The sequence below is a fragment of the Zonotrichia albicollis genome, chromosome 13 (genome assembly GCF_047830755.1).
Source record: "Zonotrichia albicollis isolate bZonAlb1 chromosome 13, bZonAlb1.hap1, whole genome shotgun sequence".
In the NCBI taxonomy this organism is placed as follows: domain Eukaryota; kingdom Metazoa; phylum Chordata; class Aves; order Passeriformes; family Passerellidae; genus Zonotrichia; species Zonotrichia albicollis.
Genome location: NC_133831.1, coordinates 18,543,997 through 18,560,942, shown reverse-complemented (window position 1 = coordinate 18,560,942; position 16,946 = coordinate 18,543,997). Strand labels below are relative to the sequence as shown.

The 16,946-nt window shown below is 44.2% G+C and overlaps 1 protein-coding gene across 1 annotated transcript in view; it reads right to left on the bottom strand.

The window, feature by feature from the left end:
• LONP2 (lon peptidase 2, peroxisomal) overlaps positions 1-16,946 on the bottom strand; it is a 40,414-nt gene that overhangs the window by 4,188 nt on the left and 19,280 nt on the right. Inside the window, exons 11-14 of the mRNA XM_005488844.3 lie at positions 15,898-16,031; positions 7,429-7,571; positions 2,536-2,743; positions 1,304-1,494 (exon numbers count right to left, since the gene is read on the bottom strand). Of these exons, the coding sequence (XP_005488901.1) occupies positions 1,304-1,494; positions 2,536-2,743; positions 7,429-7,571; positions 15,898-16,031 (676 nt within the window). The remainder of the gene's footprint in view (positions 1-1,303; positions 1,495-2,535; positions 2,744-7,428; positions 7,572-15,897; positions 16,032-16,946) is intronic.

Below are 16,946 nucleotides of genomic sequence, written 5' to 3'. Positions count from 1 at the left end.
CACGTGCTGAAATCCAGCACCTTCATTAGAACAGAAGGTTTTTCAGATAAAGGCAGTGTTAGATTTAGGGGAAAAAGAGTTCTAAGGCAGCAATGTCCCATGAAAAATAACTTGAGCTCTACAACAAAATATGCACAGCAAAGCAAACCTGTGTTCAGGAGTGGAGAGGCTCCACTGAGCCTCCTGGTTGAGTTGCTAATGAGATGCAAACAGGGGTTAAATTACATTTTTCTTACAGCTGTAGCTTTTTCCCCCAAACTCCTTCCTCCTATTCCTAAAGACCATCTTAGAGGAGAAACGTGTAATTTTACATGGCTTTAGAGAGAGGAAGGGCCTGTATTGCAGTACAAAGGGCAGAGGCGACCTGTGATCCTCACATGACCCCAGAGCTCCGGGCCCTGCTGCACACCCAGCGGCAAGGGCAGCCCCTGGCACAGCCCTGGCACCTCAGGCACTGGGAACAGCAAGACTCCAGACTGCCTTGGGGAAGGAGGAGAATGTGGGTTAATATTTACAGGTCCCTTAGCTCTGCACACAGCTTTAGCAGCAGGCACGGTCAGGACAGCGTGGCTGCAGGGCTGAGCTGGCTCCCACTGTCCCTGCAGGGTGCTCCAGCCCCCTGGACAATGGCCTGTCCTGTCACTCTCTGCCCCCACTGCCTGCCATGGCACCTCTGCTTCTGTCTCCTCTGCAGGAAACAAAATCCTGCCCCTGATTTCCAGCTTCATCCTCCTCCTCTCCATCATTTGGCATGAGATAACTTTGGCCCCACTGGCACTTTGAACTAAACTCTGTTTGTCTGAACGCCTTCTTTGCCTTCATGCTTTGACAAAGCTTTATGGAAACCCCATCTGGCTCAGCTACAGCCAAGGGTCAAGAGAAACCTAAAAGCAGCTCCGTGGATTCAGGAGTAACCTGTATGCAGTCACTGTGAGAGCGCTAAGTCACAACTTTTCAAAGACACCAGAACCAACAGTGAGGAAGCACATTTAGAAACTGCACTGCAGGCTCAGAGCCACCTTGCATGTTAAGACTTTGGGGTCTCCTTTCTGAGTAGACATTTAATGTATTTTCCCAAAAAGCCACACCAAGGTTGGCTTCAGCTTGAAAGGCAAAGCAGAGGAGTGGGGCAGTCCTGCAGCAGCCTGGCCTCCTCCAACTGCACCAGCAGAGACCACATTGCTGCTAAGGAATGATCCAGCAAGGCTCTGGATCCACGCTTTTCTCAGTGGCTATAAACAGATTTTATACCCAAAACAGGGAGCATGAATAGAACTTAGCTCTTTTCTCCAGTGATGCTTACTGGAAGAACAAGGCCTCTCAGTGTAATTTCTCCTGTCATGGCTACATCTGAGCACACCAGCCGCCCACTGAAGAGTGAAGCAAGGCAGGTTACTATGGTAACACCAGCAGATGGTCCATCTTTTGTGACAGCTCCAGCTGGGAAGTGCAGATGGATGTCAGTGTTGTCAAGGAGATCAAAACTTCCAGAAGCTTAAGGAAAAAAAGAATGGTTTGAATGTTAAAAATCTAAACCCATTTTGTTCCCGGTCTTTATTCTAAAAGCCCACCAAGAACTAAAAGCCTTGGCACTATTTACTAACAGTAGGCTGAAAAAAACAACACAATATTGCAGGAAAAAACAACAAAGAAATCCCAATAAGCTTTCCTACATCCAGATTCCTAGAAAAAACTGTAACATGATAACCAATAAGCTTGGCATTTGCAGGCATTGGGAAATTGAGAGTAGGGATTAATGTGGAAACCGAGGAATTTCCACATAGAATTTTTATGTCCCAAACCATCAATGTCAAAAGTGTTCAGAGAACACTTCACAGAAACTCACATTTATAATCAAGTGGAACTCTTATTTATGTCCTTTCACCTGTAATGGAGTACATGGAGTGTAAACCATAGAGGTAAACAGGCACACAGGTAATCCCTGCAGCATTTCATACATTAATTACATTTTGGTTTTTAACCTATCTAAACTTACACAAACAGTGGAAGATACTGGTCAGTTATTTGCCTGATCAGCAGATGATCAATCTAGCAAGCACTTTTCTACAAGTCCTGGGAGGTTCAGACAAAAAATAGTTAAAATGTTCTTGTCCTATTGCACTGCAGCTCCACAGCTGCCATACAAACCCAACACTCTCAAAATACTAAACTTAGACTAAAAAACCTTTTAACAGAACCTGTCAGAGAAAAGCTACAGACTTCCATATCTGTCTCCATCATGACAATCCCGCTGGAAAGCTTGAGTGTAAAAATGAGTCAGAGGCAGTGTCTGCCACAAGCAAGGAGAAGCACCATGGCACTGAGGCTGCCCACAGCATTCCAGGCTGGGGCAGGGAGACACAGCTCATCTCTGCCAGGCCACACCACCCTGGCTTGGCAGCAGCTGGGAAAGAACAGCACAAAGGCTGTGTGGGGCTGATGTCACCTCCAGGGCAGCACTGCTGGCTGGAAGCCTTTCCCTGTCCCTGTGGGCAGCCCAGGGCGGGCAGGGGCACAGCAGCTCCTGTCCCTCACCGTTGGTGAGCTGGTACCTCCTGGCGTTGCTGCGCAGCCAGCTGATGGCCAGGTGAGCCGACTCCTTCATGACGTCCCCCAGCTGCCCGGTCAGGGTCAGCTGGCCCTCCCCTTCCATCCTGCTGGCCTCCACAAACATGATCTCCCCTCCCAGGGGCGTCCAGGCCAGCCCTATGGCCACCCCGGGCTGGTTCAGGCGCTCAGACACCTGAAGGGAAACACAGGAAGCAGTTTAGGAAACAGCCATAAAAAAATTGCAAAAACAATTCAATATTGGCTTTCAAACAACTGTGCCCATCAAAACACTGAAGTTAAGCCAAGTGTCTGATCTGTTATGTTTTAATTTATTATTTAATGCAGCAGTAGTTCTGGATATGTGTAAACAATAATTACACAAGAGGAGCTGTAAGTGGCAGCTTAGCTTAAGGCCATGGCAAACATCTAGGTGTGTCATTCTTGAAACTTTCCCTGCCCCCAAAAACACCCTAAGAATCTTTTTCCTCAAGGACTTCAAGCATTCGGTCAATCCTGACAATGTTTATGTGACTTAACCCATCTGCTGGAGTGTGTTTGCCCTGTTACTCCTGTGACAAAGCCACTTTTGCTCCCCAGTGTTCCCCACAAGCCCTTTTGAAGGTGGTGGCACTGCCTGAGCTGTGCCAGCCAAGCCCCTGATGTTGTTCCCTGCAGACTTTTACAAACACTTTGGAACAGCAGAACTGGGACTGTGCTCCCAGGCCAGGTGAGGGACACCTGACAGAGCCCCTTTAGGAATTACAGCAGCCAAGCAATCACTCAGGAGCTCCACTGGCAGCCACCAAGGAACCCACACAGCCCCTCCTCCTCCTCCCCTGGGCTCTCCTTACCTGAGCACTGGCAGCAGCCCCCTGCCCCTTGCTTCCATTTGCATCATTTGGCTAAGAAGGCTCTTCCTTTTTCCAGCATTAGAACTGTGTGTTTCACTTCTATGGTATCAAAATACCTCACCAAGCATTTCCATCCCTGCTAACATCAGTTCCTATATCCATTCCCTGTGTGTTACTGGTTACAGTGATTTACTCTGATCACTGCAGTCACTGCTTAGCTCAGGTTAACAAAGTCAGCTCATCCTGGTCACACTGCAGTCCAGAAATGCTGGAACATTCATTCCCCTTTGCACTGCACACTGCTATTCTGGCAAACCATTCAAGGTGAGATGAACACAATCAACTGTCCACACCCTCTGTCAGCCCAAAGCAGCCAGCAACAAGGTTTATTGATCTGGGGGTTTTGTTTCAGTTCTTTTAGACTGTGCTCTGCATCAACTGGCAACAGTTTAGAGACTGCTTGAGAGCTCTGGGGCAGAACACAGCACATGGAAGAACAAATTAAACCCCAACGGTTCTAACAGACTCAGCACAGGCTCCCTCTCTATCCTCAGACCTATCCTCAGACAGGTCCCTCCTTTCACAGGTCAGTTGAGATCTGATAAGAGAACCTGCCTGTGCAGTAGGTGCCGATCACCTTTGGACCATTGTTCCTTGCACTCCCTGGTGCCTCCAAAGCCAAGCAACCCCTCCTGCTGCCCTGGAGAGAGACTGGAGCACCCCTGCTGCAGGCTGAGCCTTTCTGAGCCTGCTGACAGGCACAGGCACACGTGGCAAATGCCCTGGCAGCCTGGAGATGTGGCTGCAGAAAAGCCCCCTGGGAACCCCCACACACAGCCCGAGCCACAGAACCCCAACACTCAGGGGAAAGCACCCTGGACCACATGAGAGACCCACAGGACTGAATCACTCCTGGCACCTCTGAATAATTTCTTCTCACCCTAAGTCAGATGAATTTAAACTAGAATAAATCCTTTCTTACACTTTCTAATCAGGCTAAATTAAAAATGACCATTTGAATCAGCTGATGGCTGCTGATGTCTGTCAGGTGATGAAGATGCCACTGAGCAATGGAGTCTTGAGGTCTGAAAATGTTTGTAGGTGAGACCAACCCAGCTGTACCCTGAGTACATGAACATACTGTCAGATGCATTTTAGCTGCCTGGATACTGCAAAATTTAAGTCTTAACATTCAGCACAGTGATTTATTTTGGAGTGTTTCAGGCTATCAGCTGCAGTTTTGGAGCTACACCAAGTCAGTGCAATGGACCAGAGGGTGGGAAGTCCCTGATTCCCAATGGGAGATGAGAACCAGTTCAGTCACTTGCTGGCCTTGAGCACATTTGTTTTCCTTCCACAGGTTCTCCCAGCCTGACTGTACCAACTTTTTTTCTTCTCCTCTGATTCATTCCCTGGCAAATCACTGCTGGCAAAGCACATTAACAGTGGCTTCCCTCTGAGGGAGGAGGATTTCCCAGAAATATCACCACAAGACTGACAGTTCTAAGACAAATATGCCAATCTAAACCTGTACTTTGGACAGGTTTTGCTTCTGAAAGACACCCTGATGTTTTTCCCTGATTAAATTGTGCATGGCCCTTGAAACAGAGCCATTCTTTTATGGCATCTGCACTTCCATTTCCTAGAACAGGCCACCTCCCTGACCTGCAGCTTCTGTCCCTTCAACTTCACTCAAGTTATGAGGATACAAACCAATCCTGATGGGCCTTCCTGTGGTGCCAACAACCTTTGTTACTCAAGCAGAATTAAGGCTTGAAAGAAAAAAAAAAATTAAAAAAAATTCCCTAATACATCAATACAAATAGTTTGTTAAAACCCAATGGATATTTTAGAAACCTTTTCCCCCAAAAGTGTGCTGTGCTGAAACATTTCATTAAATCTTCTGCACTTTGAACTGATGAGATTATTCTTTCAAAGCCTCACTATGTGATTAATTCCAACATTTGTTCTGTAGGGAGACACATAAGATTATTTATTTGTGATAAATGAATTAATCCAGCAAGTAGGAGCTGAATATTCTGTCCCATCTTCCTGCTGGGAGAGCTGTGCAGACAAGAGCCAAGCAATGCCCTGGGAAGGTGAAAGATGAATCCCTGGCTCAGGAATTGCCTGGAGGACAACAGATCAATGAAGCCATGTCATGTTTGCAGTTCCATTTGCTCAGCCCCATGCAGGTACTGACACAGTGGCTGCCTCATTGTGTCTTTGTTTCAGCTGCTGAGAAATGGCAAAAGGCAGGCCCTGAAGCTCTCAGGCCAGAGCAGAGAGGAGACCCAGCCTGACCCTACAGAGCAGCCAGGCTCAGAGCAGAAACTCTGCTCCTCCAAAGAACCTTGAGAAAATTCGAAGGAATAACACATTAGTTGGGAAAATTCCTTAAAATAGGAGTTATGTTGTTATTGAGCAATTTACATGGAAAAAAACCAAAGTGTGTACTGAAAAATATTCACTCAGTCAATACAGCAAAGAGTACATGAAAAGAAATCCTGGGCTTGGGGAACTGATCTGTGTGGATTCATCTCGACTTCTATTTATGCACTTAATTTGCCTTCTAAATGTGGAAATGTTAAAAAACCCTTTTGAAACAGAAGTCACAAGCTTCAATCAGTCTTATTTCAGTTTAGAGGCCACAGATCCATAAAATGCTTATCTGCAAATTTATGGCATCTATTGTGGACCCCACAACAAATAAACAAAAACTCACAAAAGTTAACCCCCAGCTAGCACTCCTGTGTTTGTACACTTGAAATTAAGAACCACACTTTAATTACTTAATCCTACAGAAAAGACAAAATAGCAGAAATTCTTTTCCAACACAGCCACACCGAATTTAAATGAATAATACACTCCAGAAACAAAAGTGACACCAGCTGGGACACCTGAGTCCCATTTTAGCACTGAAGTCTTACATTTGTGACATCTCCCTGCAGGGTACAGAGGCTTCTGAGAGCTGGAAAGAACAAATGTAAGCTGCTGACAATTCAGTCATTTGCCTAAATTCTTCTAATTTCTGAAAGTAAAAAACCAGATCACCAAAGAACCCCTGGGAATGCCCTCAGCCCAGAGGCACCTGGCCCCTTGGTCATTTACCCTCCCTGCCACTGTGCCATGCTGCCACCACTGGCATCTGGCACACCAATGGCACTGCCTCCTGCCACTCTGCCTCCTCATTGCTGCCTCTTCCTTAACAATCTCTGCCATGATAAAATCTTCATATCCAAAAGAATCACTTCAGGTCTAAAAGCTGATCCATTCCTTAACAATCCTTCATTTTCTCCTGCTATCCCAATCACCTTGTCCCCTTTTTCAAGTCCCACTGGAAGTCTGGTCCTCTGATTCAGAAAATAATTGTAAGAGGAAAGTTCTCAGGAACAGAGAACAACTGTCAGTGTCACTGTCACTGAAATGAGAATCCCAAACTAACAAACTAACTGATGGCATTTCCACAGAAAGGAGCAAAATACAGATGGGGGAAAGCAAAAAATCTGAAATATGCCTATTGAGGAGCAGAGCTGGGTGCCTGACTGATCATAAAACACTTTAATAGCTAAGAGTCACATTAACCTAAAGAATGTCTGAGAACTTCTGGTGCAAGCTGAAGTGGTTTTAATACCCAGAAATGCTGCCTGGCTTTAAGGAGGTATGAGGAGCAGTCCTGAGCACAGCTGCTGCAGAGACAGAATTCCTGGGCTCTACTTTTGGCTTCTTTCCCAAGACCACCAAACATCCCCCAAACAAAAGCAAAATTGTTTCAAACTGAAAAAACACCACTACATTCTTCAGCACTGCTGCAGGAACCTTTGCTAACAGAAAAGTCAGGGCATTATGTCATTTATGTACCCTGAATTAAAAGAAAAGAAAATAAAAGCTTTAGGTGAAAACACACTTTGTGCAACATAAAGAAACAGTGCTGGTATTGACATATTTTGAAGTTATTAACATTGTACAGACTCAGTCAATAGCAATAATCCTATCAGCCACAAACAGCATCAAATGAGGATGTTACCTCCATGTCATACATGGGGGGCCCCAGGATGTCCTTCAGAGCATGGAAATCAATTAAAATTGGCATTTCAGGTGGCAGAGCCAGGTCAGCTGTGTCACTGATGGATTCTGGTTTGGCATCTTCTGTGACATGTTCTTTGCAATCTAAGGGAAGAAAACCTAATTTAGTATTTGTAATGGCTTTTTCTAGACAGAGGAATTTTTTTTAAAATGGTGACAGAGAAAAATAAAACATGCAATGAAATGCTCAGCAAGTTCAGGAAAATGTGCTCAAATCATCTCTCACAAAAATCTTGTCAAATTAAAGATAATATAGCATGAAATGTAATTATTAAGCTTAAATATGTTCTAAGTGTTCATCAAAGATAAAATTAAATCTAGAGCACTGACTGAGATACAACTCATCAGCTTAAGTGCATTTTAAACTAATTCAAATAGCAAAACACATTAGGCTCATTTAGGACTTTACATTTTTCAGCAGATTGGTGCAGAAAAGCAGTATTTCACAGAATCACAGCAGTTTGGGCTGTAAAGGACCTTAAAGCTGATGTTGCTTTAGAGTCTTGCAGGGCACCTTCCAGCATGCCAGGCTGCTCAGAGCCCTGTCCAAGCTGGCCCTGGACACTTGCAAGGGATGGGGCAGCCTCAGGGAGCCTGTGCAGGGCCTGCCCACCCTCACAGGGCAGGGTCAGGGGCAGGCTGGTGTAACAGAGACAACACTTCTGGGGGCAGCCCTGGCAGTGCAGAACTGCTGTCCTTTCCTGAGTGCTTCCAGCTGTGCCCCAGCACAGAGCCCCTGCAGCACAGGCTCTGATGTGCCATTTCTCACCTTGGTTTTTGTCTCCTGGGACTTTTAGGGCTTTGCTCAGTCATAGAAGGGTTTGGGTTGGAAGGGACCCCTAAAGATCATCAGCCCAAGTCCCCACACACACAGGGACACCTTCCACCTACTCAGGCTGCTTAACTAACAAAGCTGATATCTCCTGTCTGTTCAACACCAGCTCAGAACACAACACCTACAGGCCTTGTGCAGTGGAAAAATCACCATTTTGGTGTAACAGCCTGTGGCTTTTGTCTTGAAATACTGCACACACAGAGGGCTCTGTTCTTTTCTTTGTTGAAGGAGATATTGCTAAGGTGCCATGCTCAATAACCAGCAGCAGCAAAAAATTCCTCCAAGGTCCAATTACCAGACATTTTCAGCAACACCTCCAGGCATGATACACTCTTGAGGAAGGGCTATAAACCCCCAGCAGCCTGGCACTTCTGAATGCAATATACTCAAGTGTCACCCAGGAGGGACCAACAATTACAGCAACAGTTATGGGTTCAGCAAGGGGCTCTTCCCTTCCTTCACTCACAGCAGGAGAGGATCTCTTACCTGTACAGTGGCTCCCTTGGCAGAATTGCCTTCGAATTTCTGTTTTCTCTTTTTATACAGAAGTGAACTATAGTGTTCACAGGGAATGCCCCAAAGAAGGGAGGAATGATGAGGAGGACCCCATTGGTATCAGAAGGCTAATTAATTACTTTATTATACTATATTATTCTATACTATATTACATTGCATCTAAACTGAATCTGCCAAGCACTCAACTCTGCACACAACTGCACAGAATCTTGTGACAGCCCACAGTCCCAACACACACACACACCTGGCCCTGACAGGCCAAGGAAACAAAACACCATCACTGTGGGTAAACAGTCTCCATATTGCATTCTACTTTGGCACAAACACAGGCACAGCAAATGAGATAAGAATTGTGTTTTCTTTCTCTCAGGTTCAGAGAATGTGAAACAGAAATATTCTTGGGAAGAACTGTGCCTTGCTTTTCTCTGTGACGAGAAATGTGGTGCCAGCGAGCTGCAATGGGAGCCAGGTGAATGCCAGAGCCTCAGCCCAGCCTGCAGAGGGTTTGCAAGGCTGAGCTCCAGAACTGGCAGGGCCTGGCAGGCCCTGACACTGCACAGGCCCCAGGGACTGACTGGGAGCAGAGGGACAATGCAAGCAGGGAATCACTTCCCCACAGATCTGATCCAGGTGCAGGAGGCTTATCAGCATTTCTCAAGAGCCCTGAGCAGAGTTGTAGTGCCACATCTCAGAGAAATGAAGAATGCTTGGACAATGCAGCTGTTGCTGAGGCTCTGTGGCTCTCTCAGGGCAGTGCTCCCTGCCTGGGGCTGTCCTGCACACACAGAGTGAGGACTTTTGTTCCCAGCCCAACACACAGCTGAAGTCTGCATTACACAGCAGTGTACACTGAGCTTCAGGACTCCTGCACCAGATTCTGGATCCAAATATGGGTTGTTTACTTTCTTTGGCTTCTTTCTAATTTTAGTTTGAAAAGGAGCTTTCTGGTTCTTCCTCTGCACATCAATGCATGCACAGTAACTGAAGATCCAAGAGCTCAAACAAGTACAGAAAAGCACAAATCACTGATCTGATCTATTTACCATAACATGAAGAGGTGGTCAGTGGTCAGCAGCAATTCTCAGAACAGATGAATGAGGATGTCTCCTTTCACAAGATCCAAACTTTCCTGTTATTAATCCAGTACATAAAGACCTTTTTACAGATAATTTTGTGACTGTGCAATTCTCACTAATGCCTTAGGAGAGCATCAAGGGAAACATTGCACATCACCATTAACATGGCAGCAGCACCTCAGCTTTCATTCAGGACTCCCATCTGACAGTTCTTACCCAACAGCCACCAATCTTCATTGTCCAGCTCACAATGGCTGAATCCCATTGCTCTGCTGCACACACTGCCTCAGCCACATGCCTCCTGTTGTTCCAGCCTGTCTCTCTGCTTTTGTTAAACTGCTATTTTTGTACATAATAAATTCAAAGACATTAATACTGGCAAGTCTAGGAAGCTTGACCCTGCATGCTATTCTTGCAATTCAGACTGCAATTTCAACTCTATTTGATAATCTGATACACAATCCATATTTCAAAACAAAGCTGAGTTTAAAACCAGCTGCTTTTGTTCTATACCAAGATTTTACTGCCTAACAAACACAAATGTATTTATTTCACCTAGCTCTGTATACAGCAGAAGAGACAAACTCCTCATAAACAAATCAGGGAATTTGAGGCCACCTGATTAAAGGAATCAAACTTTTCTTTATCTGATCTAATGAGTAGATCCCATTTTATGATCTGTAACAGTAACTCCAGACTTTTTAGAAAAATGTAAACTAAATTCTGTCACTGTCTAATTTTCTGTAAAAGCAGTGATGGCCCAAAATGTAATTACAAACTCTAACTTTTTCTTTGAAGGAAAAAGCCATCTCCCTTTATCATCTTTACACAGGTGCTGACTATGAGGAATCTATGCAGGCACAGGTAATTAAGATTTCCACTAACAATGACAAATTGTGTTCCTTACCTTCCCCAGACACACAGCCATAAACCACAGGACAAGCTAAATGGCATATTTATCTAAAACAAGGCACTTAAATTCAGGTTTCCAGAAACAGAACTTCTCATTAGGACAGCAGCTTAATCATCTTACAGTTTGAGAGAAGTGGGCAAAATAAACTGAAAGGTGAAAAAGTGCCCTCAGCAGAGCTCCAAAGTGCACTGGAGGAACCACCTGCTGCTCTGCTGGTACATGGCTGCTTACACAAAAGCAGCATGGTATTGAGTTGTTTTACCATTTAAAATTGTAATACTAAAAATAAACAACACATAACCCTCCCCAAGTGACCAAAAATAAGTTCAAAAAACAACCAACCAAAAAAAGATTGTTTGTAAAATTTTCCAAGCAGAATCTGCAGCTACTCAAAGATCACAATGTTCTTCAGGAATCTGTCGTTGCAAGTTCCCAAAATAAAACAAAGTCTCACATGTAAATAATGGATTTGTAAGAAAATGGACTCCTAAGAAAACATACTGACAATGAACTATTAAATGTAATTAAAGGTTTAATGTTAATAGACATTTCATGGCACAAAGATTTAAAAAAATAAGACTGCTACCTTCTACAGATGTAATGAAAATGAGAGAATACACAAGTCTAAAACTTCCTCAACATGTAGGAATTTCTCATCTCCTCATAGAACAGATTTAAATTAAGCACTGGCAACACAAGTCTTAAACCCTAAGATTTCTAGCCACACTTATTGACCAAGATAGAAAAAAAAGAAGCCTAACATTTTAAAGTAGTTTTTAACATAACACTGATTTGCTGAATTGCTAAGAGATATAAAATGAGCATCAGCATGATGGACAAGGTTTCAAGTCTGTGGGCAATTAAAGGTATAATAATATTCTTTCTTTCTCATCTGACTTAGCAGCAGATGCTTCAGCACACAACAGACAGACTCAGAACTCTTTTAGCCCCTCCAAAGTAAAAACCCCCCAAAAGTGCATTTAGGCAGAGAAGGATGGGATTGCCTCTGCTGACAACAGCTCACATTCAAAGCCAGCCATATGAAACTGCTCCCTAAAAGCAACATTCCACTGTCAAATCTCATGCACCAAACTTTTAGGAAGTGTTTCTTTAAGAAGGGAACAATATCCTGGGACCCTAATCCTGTTTGCAGTTACTTACATGCTTAAATTTAATGCTATGTGCATTTCTCCCCACAGCACCAGAAAAGTTCTCTTTCCACAAAATAATTGCATTCCCTCATTAGTGACCTCCAATAACAATGTGTACTTGAAACACTTGAAGGTGAGGTGCTCATGCAGGAATATTTAGATAAATTAACATGGAAAAAAGAACACTTTAAAAACTAATTTGTACTGAAGCCAAACTTCTCAGAACACTTTTTGTCTTTTTGACTTCCTACAGGGAAGTCATTCCAAGCCATTTTCAGAAATTTCAGACAAAGGCCCTCACTGCAGAGCTGGAAGCTCTCTAAGGTCAGCAGGGCTCAGAGCTGAGTACCTGCACTCACTCTACCCTGCACTGGGGCTCAGCAGATTTCATGTGGCAGTTCACATTGACCACCATGGTCAAACTTGCATTTATTTCAAACCAAGTGTTTCATCCACAAGGAGTGGAAATATTTGACTATGTTTAAAGCCTTGGTTTCAACATAAATACAATCCTCATTTCATCTCTTTTAGTAATGAAATATTACCTGTCCTAAATCTCCCTCTGGGTCTGAATTAGACAAATTGGTTTTTACTCTGGGTTTCAACTGCTGCATCATGATCTGATGCCTTAGTGCACAGTTGCTGCATTGTATTCTCAAGGCAGTTGCACTAAAATAGGAAGGAGAGTTTCACATATTTTTGTGACTTCTAGAATTTCTAGTAGTGTCAAAGGACTAGAGGAGTGTCTCATAAATCTGAGCTGGTGTTTCAGTGAAATTTCAGCCAGCACTGCTGTGCACAGGGACAACTCCCCAGAGAGCTCTGAAAAACGCTGCAGCTCCCTGTGCACACTCAACAACTGACACAAACCAACAGCCCTGCACTCACCAACTCTCCAGAAGCTCAGAGGAGCAGGGAGGCACTCCAGGCTGCCCCTGCCTTTCTGGCAGTGCTGAGCCCAGGCTGAGAGAGCCCCCAGCTGTGCAGGGCCGTGCCCTCCCTTCCCAGAGCCCACTCCCACACAGGGGCAAGACCCTCACCTTTACCCAGCCCTGGTAACAGCTGCTCTCCCTGCAGTAACACCCTGGCTGAACCAATGCAATGGTGCAAAGCCTGTGATTCCACCACCTAGTGTCCTCAACTCTTACTACAACCCAGGCACAGGCACCCAGCTGAATAAACACAACACCATGGGAGGATCTGGCCATGCTGAGGCTCAGGAATAAATTCTGTTTTAGCAGGCAAAGCAAGCCTGCATCTGCCCTCTCCCAGTCACAGCTCCAGGCACACCAATGCACTAACTGCACAGTGTCAGTCTCACATCAGCAACACACAAATGCAGGAAGCAAAAATGACTTCTAGGAATTTTTATAGAGATAAAGAAAAAAAAAATCCAGAAATTATTCTAAATGAAACTATTAAGGGATGAGAACTTGATTAACTAATCTTCCAGAGTCATTCATTATATGAAATAAAAATTCATCATCATGATGCAGAACTGCACAAATGTCCACTAATCAACAGGAGGAAAAAAGGCCAAAGAAATCAATTTAGACTACAAGTCTCATTATTTGCATCAACTTGCAAGTATCTGGGGATATTTACAAGCTTTGTTAGGAACACTTAGTTGTTTCCAACCTACGGAATGAAAATAAAAATATTTTTAAAAGGCTCCTACTCTCATACACTCCCAGCAAACGACACACTGTAAAAACACACCAGGGTGTAAGCACAGTGTGAGTACAAAATAAAACCCACTCTGCAGATTGCACCATTCTGTACCAAGTTTCACTGCAGAGACACCTGTCTCTCAGACTCCTTTTTATTAGTACACCTTTTTCTTATGGACAGTTTTCACTTCAGAAGTACAAAGGCAACTCTTCATAGCTCACTTCTTTCTTAACTCCAAACTGGGTCAACCAAAAATGCCAGCATTTTCCTCCCTTCTGAAGCACTTGGGCTGCTATTTTCACTTAGCTTTGGTAAGTTGCAAGTCCAGAACTAATTTTAACAGTGTATAATTTTAACAGTGCAAATACCTCAGTTGCAAGCACAGTGCTAATTTTAACATGGTAAATAACTCTCTCACTGGATTGAGATGTTTAATACAGTTCCTTTTTGTTACTTGCCTTAATAATAAAGTGTTTCTTCTTACAGTACCATGAGTTGTGCTCTGAACTTACCTCTTGTCTATTTTACCAGAATGCCTGAAGAGCAGAACATCTCTTTTTATTCAGCAGCTGCATTAGACTCTGAAGCACATTTCAGACACAGCTACCTACTCTGCAAATATGACTTGTCAAAGTTACCAGCCAGAAGGTGCAGCCAGGACACCTGGCACTGCCTGGTGCTGCTGAGCTGGGCCAGCACAGCCCAAGGCTCAGCACTCACAATCACAGAAGCATCAACAAATCAGTGTTTGACTTCAAAGTCCATCAGGGCACAGAAGGTACAGAACACACACACAATATTGAAAGGAAAGCATTGGTAAATGTCTTAAAAGCTCTGCCTTTTAGTGTAGATGGGATGATTTAAACTGCAGGATGGCTCATGGATTCAGTACTGCTGCTGTGAGAGCTCACTGCCTTCAAGCCAAACGTTCAGTGAAAACCAAGCTGAACCTGCTTCAGCAAACACTGCCAATTCAATGTTCTTATATTACAGTTTTCACAGACATTACAGTGATCCTAGAACACTCAACTCACTTCATCCTTCCCTCTCCTATTTCCAGACTAGAAAGAGACCTGCCTTTACTGGTGAAGCAGTTACCTGGGTATTTTTGCTGTTTGAGAGTTTTGTGTTTAGTTTTCTTTCAGTCTGTTTGATGACTGAAAATGATAAAACACTGTCTGTACACATGGGAAACAAGAGCAGACTAACTGTGGCTGAGAAGTTACCAAAGCTTTGAGAGACTTTGAACAAGCATGGTCTTAACTGGCACATAAAACAATTCTAATTTCAGAGCCCTTCATGTAGACAATTTTTTTAGTGTACAACAAAATAACCAGATTGAGTTCTGAGCTAGTAGGAACTACAGCCATGCTTAGAGAAGTATTGGAATATGCATCCCAATATAACCAGTTAGATGGTGCCCAGGCCAGTTCTGACCCTCGCTGCTGGGCCATAGGCAGCACTGCGGTGTTTTACCCCAGCGATACCTTGGCTGGCGGCAGAGTGCAGCGGGGCACAAGACAGGACTCCGTTCTCCTCAGGAGAGAGCTTCTGGCGATGGTAGAGAGAAAGGGAATGGATTCTGCTAGAAGGTAGCCAGATGTTTATTCCATTGGTACAGAGACGTCTGCACTGGGCTACTGCTGGTAACAGAATACCGGCCGCATGGTCTCATTAACTTTATAAGCTCGGGGACAGGGGAAGGGGAGGGGACAGGTGAGTTACCAACCAGGTGAAGGGGGCAGGGTCTCAAGGGAGGATGACACTTAGACAGGCCAATGACCCCCAGGCCTGAGGAGCATCCTTTGAAATCGACGAATCACACGACGCCTTGCTGGTATGTTAGCCTGATTGACAGGGCACACTCAGCAAGGGGTGAGGGGGAAGGGAGAAGGGATAGGTACACATGGGAAGGGCCCCGGAAGTTTAAAACCGGACATTGCAACACACCACAACAGAGAAGAAGTGAAAGACTTGCATTAAAAAACCTAGGAAGACATACACAAATCATAACTGCATCCCTAGGACGTAAAACAGATGCACTGAACTTGTCAATTACCAACTCAGCAGGCTGAAACTACTCAAATTATGAGTAAGTCATAATTCAGCACTAAAACTGTACATAATAATACTGTCACACTATCTACCAGGCTTTTGAAAAAAAGACTCCTTAAAGCAGAATAAAACAGGAGAGAAAGTTGCTACATTAGAAGTTCCCTTTGAAACACAACATGCCAAAGATACACACCTTCTCCTTCCCCCAGCTCAGCACGGTCTGGCTTGGCCTCTTTGTGCTGCCCTTCTGCCACCTTGACAGCCACTGCCCTGCAGATGGCCCCCAGCCTGCGGTCCAGGGCGCGCACTCCGGCCTCGCGCGTGTACCTGCGGGAGAGAGCGGCTGGGCTGGGCTGGGCTCTGCAAGGAACACACTGCTACCAAACACAGCCACACACACGGATGGCACACAGACCAAAACCTTGCGCTACTCCACTACACAGGAAAAAAAAGAATTTGTTTTTATCAAAATAACTGTGGTTGCTGATGAAGTTGTAGATAAATTACTGAGCGGGAAGACATGACTAACAGCTGGTGCCAAACAGTCATGAAATGCTAACCAATGAGTTCTTCCTGGATGCATAAAAATTAAAAGGAAGAATTATTTTAAAACTTAAAATATACAGCGCACCGGAAGTTGAGGAGCTGGCCATGAAAAAATATTTTGTTTTAGTCTATGAACTAAAAAGAAGCACCAGGCAGTAACACTGCCAAAACAGCCAAAATACTGCTCATAAAATACTTCAATTCACTGAATCAGTAACTTTTTCCATTGGAAATGAGCTGGTTTCAAGTTCCAAAGATGTTTTGATCAATACATTTGCTGTCATGTCTAACAAAAACCCCAGTTCTAATGAATAGAAGCTATTTAAAAACCCTGTATTTTAATTTTTTAAACCTAATTCAAAATCTAAACAAATGTACCCATCAAGTCACAAGGGAAAAAAGGAAGCCTAATTTCCATTTTTTGTATGAAAATGATAGAAATATAACATGGTTCCTTAAACTACATGTTATCTGCTGCCAGGGCCATGGCTTCACCTCAGGTATTCCTGTTTATTCAGGGCCTTGGCAATTGTGTCAGCACAAGTGACCACACCTGGAGAGCAGGAGCAAGGATTCTCCACAGAAAGGACGTTCTCTAGAGGAGGCAAGAGCTGGGGAAAGAGCAATCCCATAAGCTATCAACTCTTGAACTGCTGAAGCTATTAAGGACAATACATACTAAAATATATCTGTATT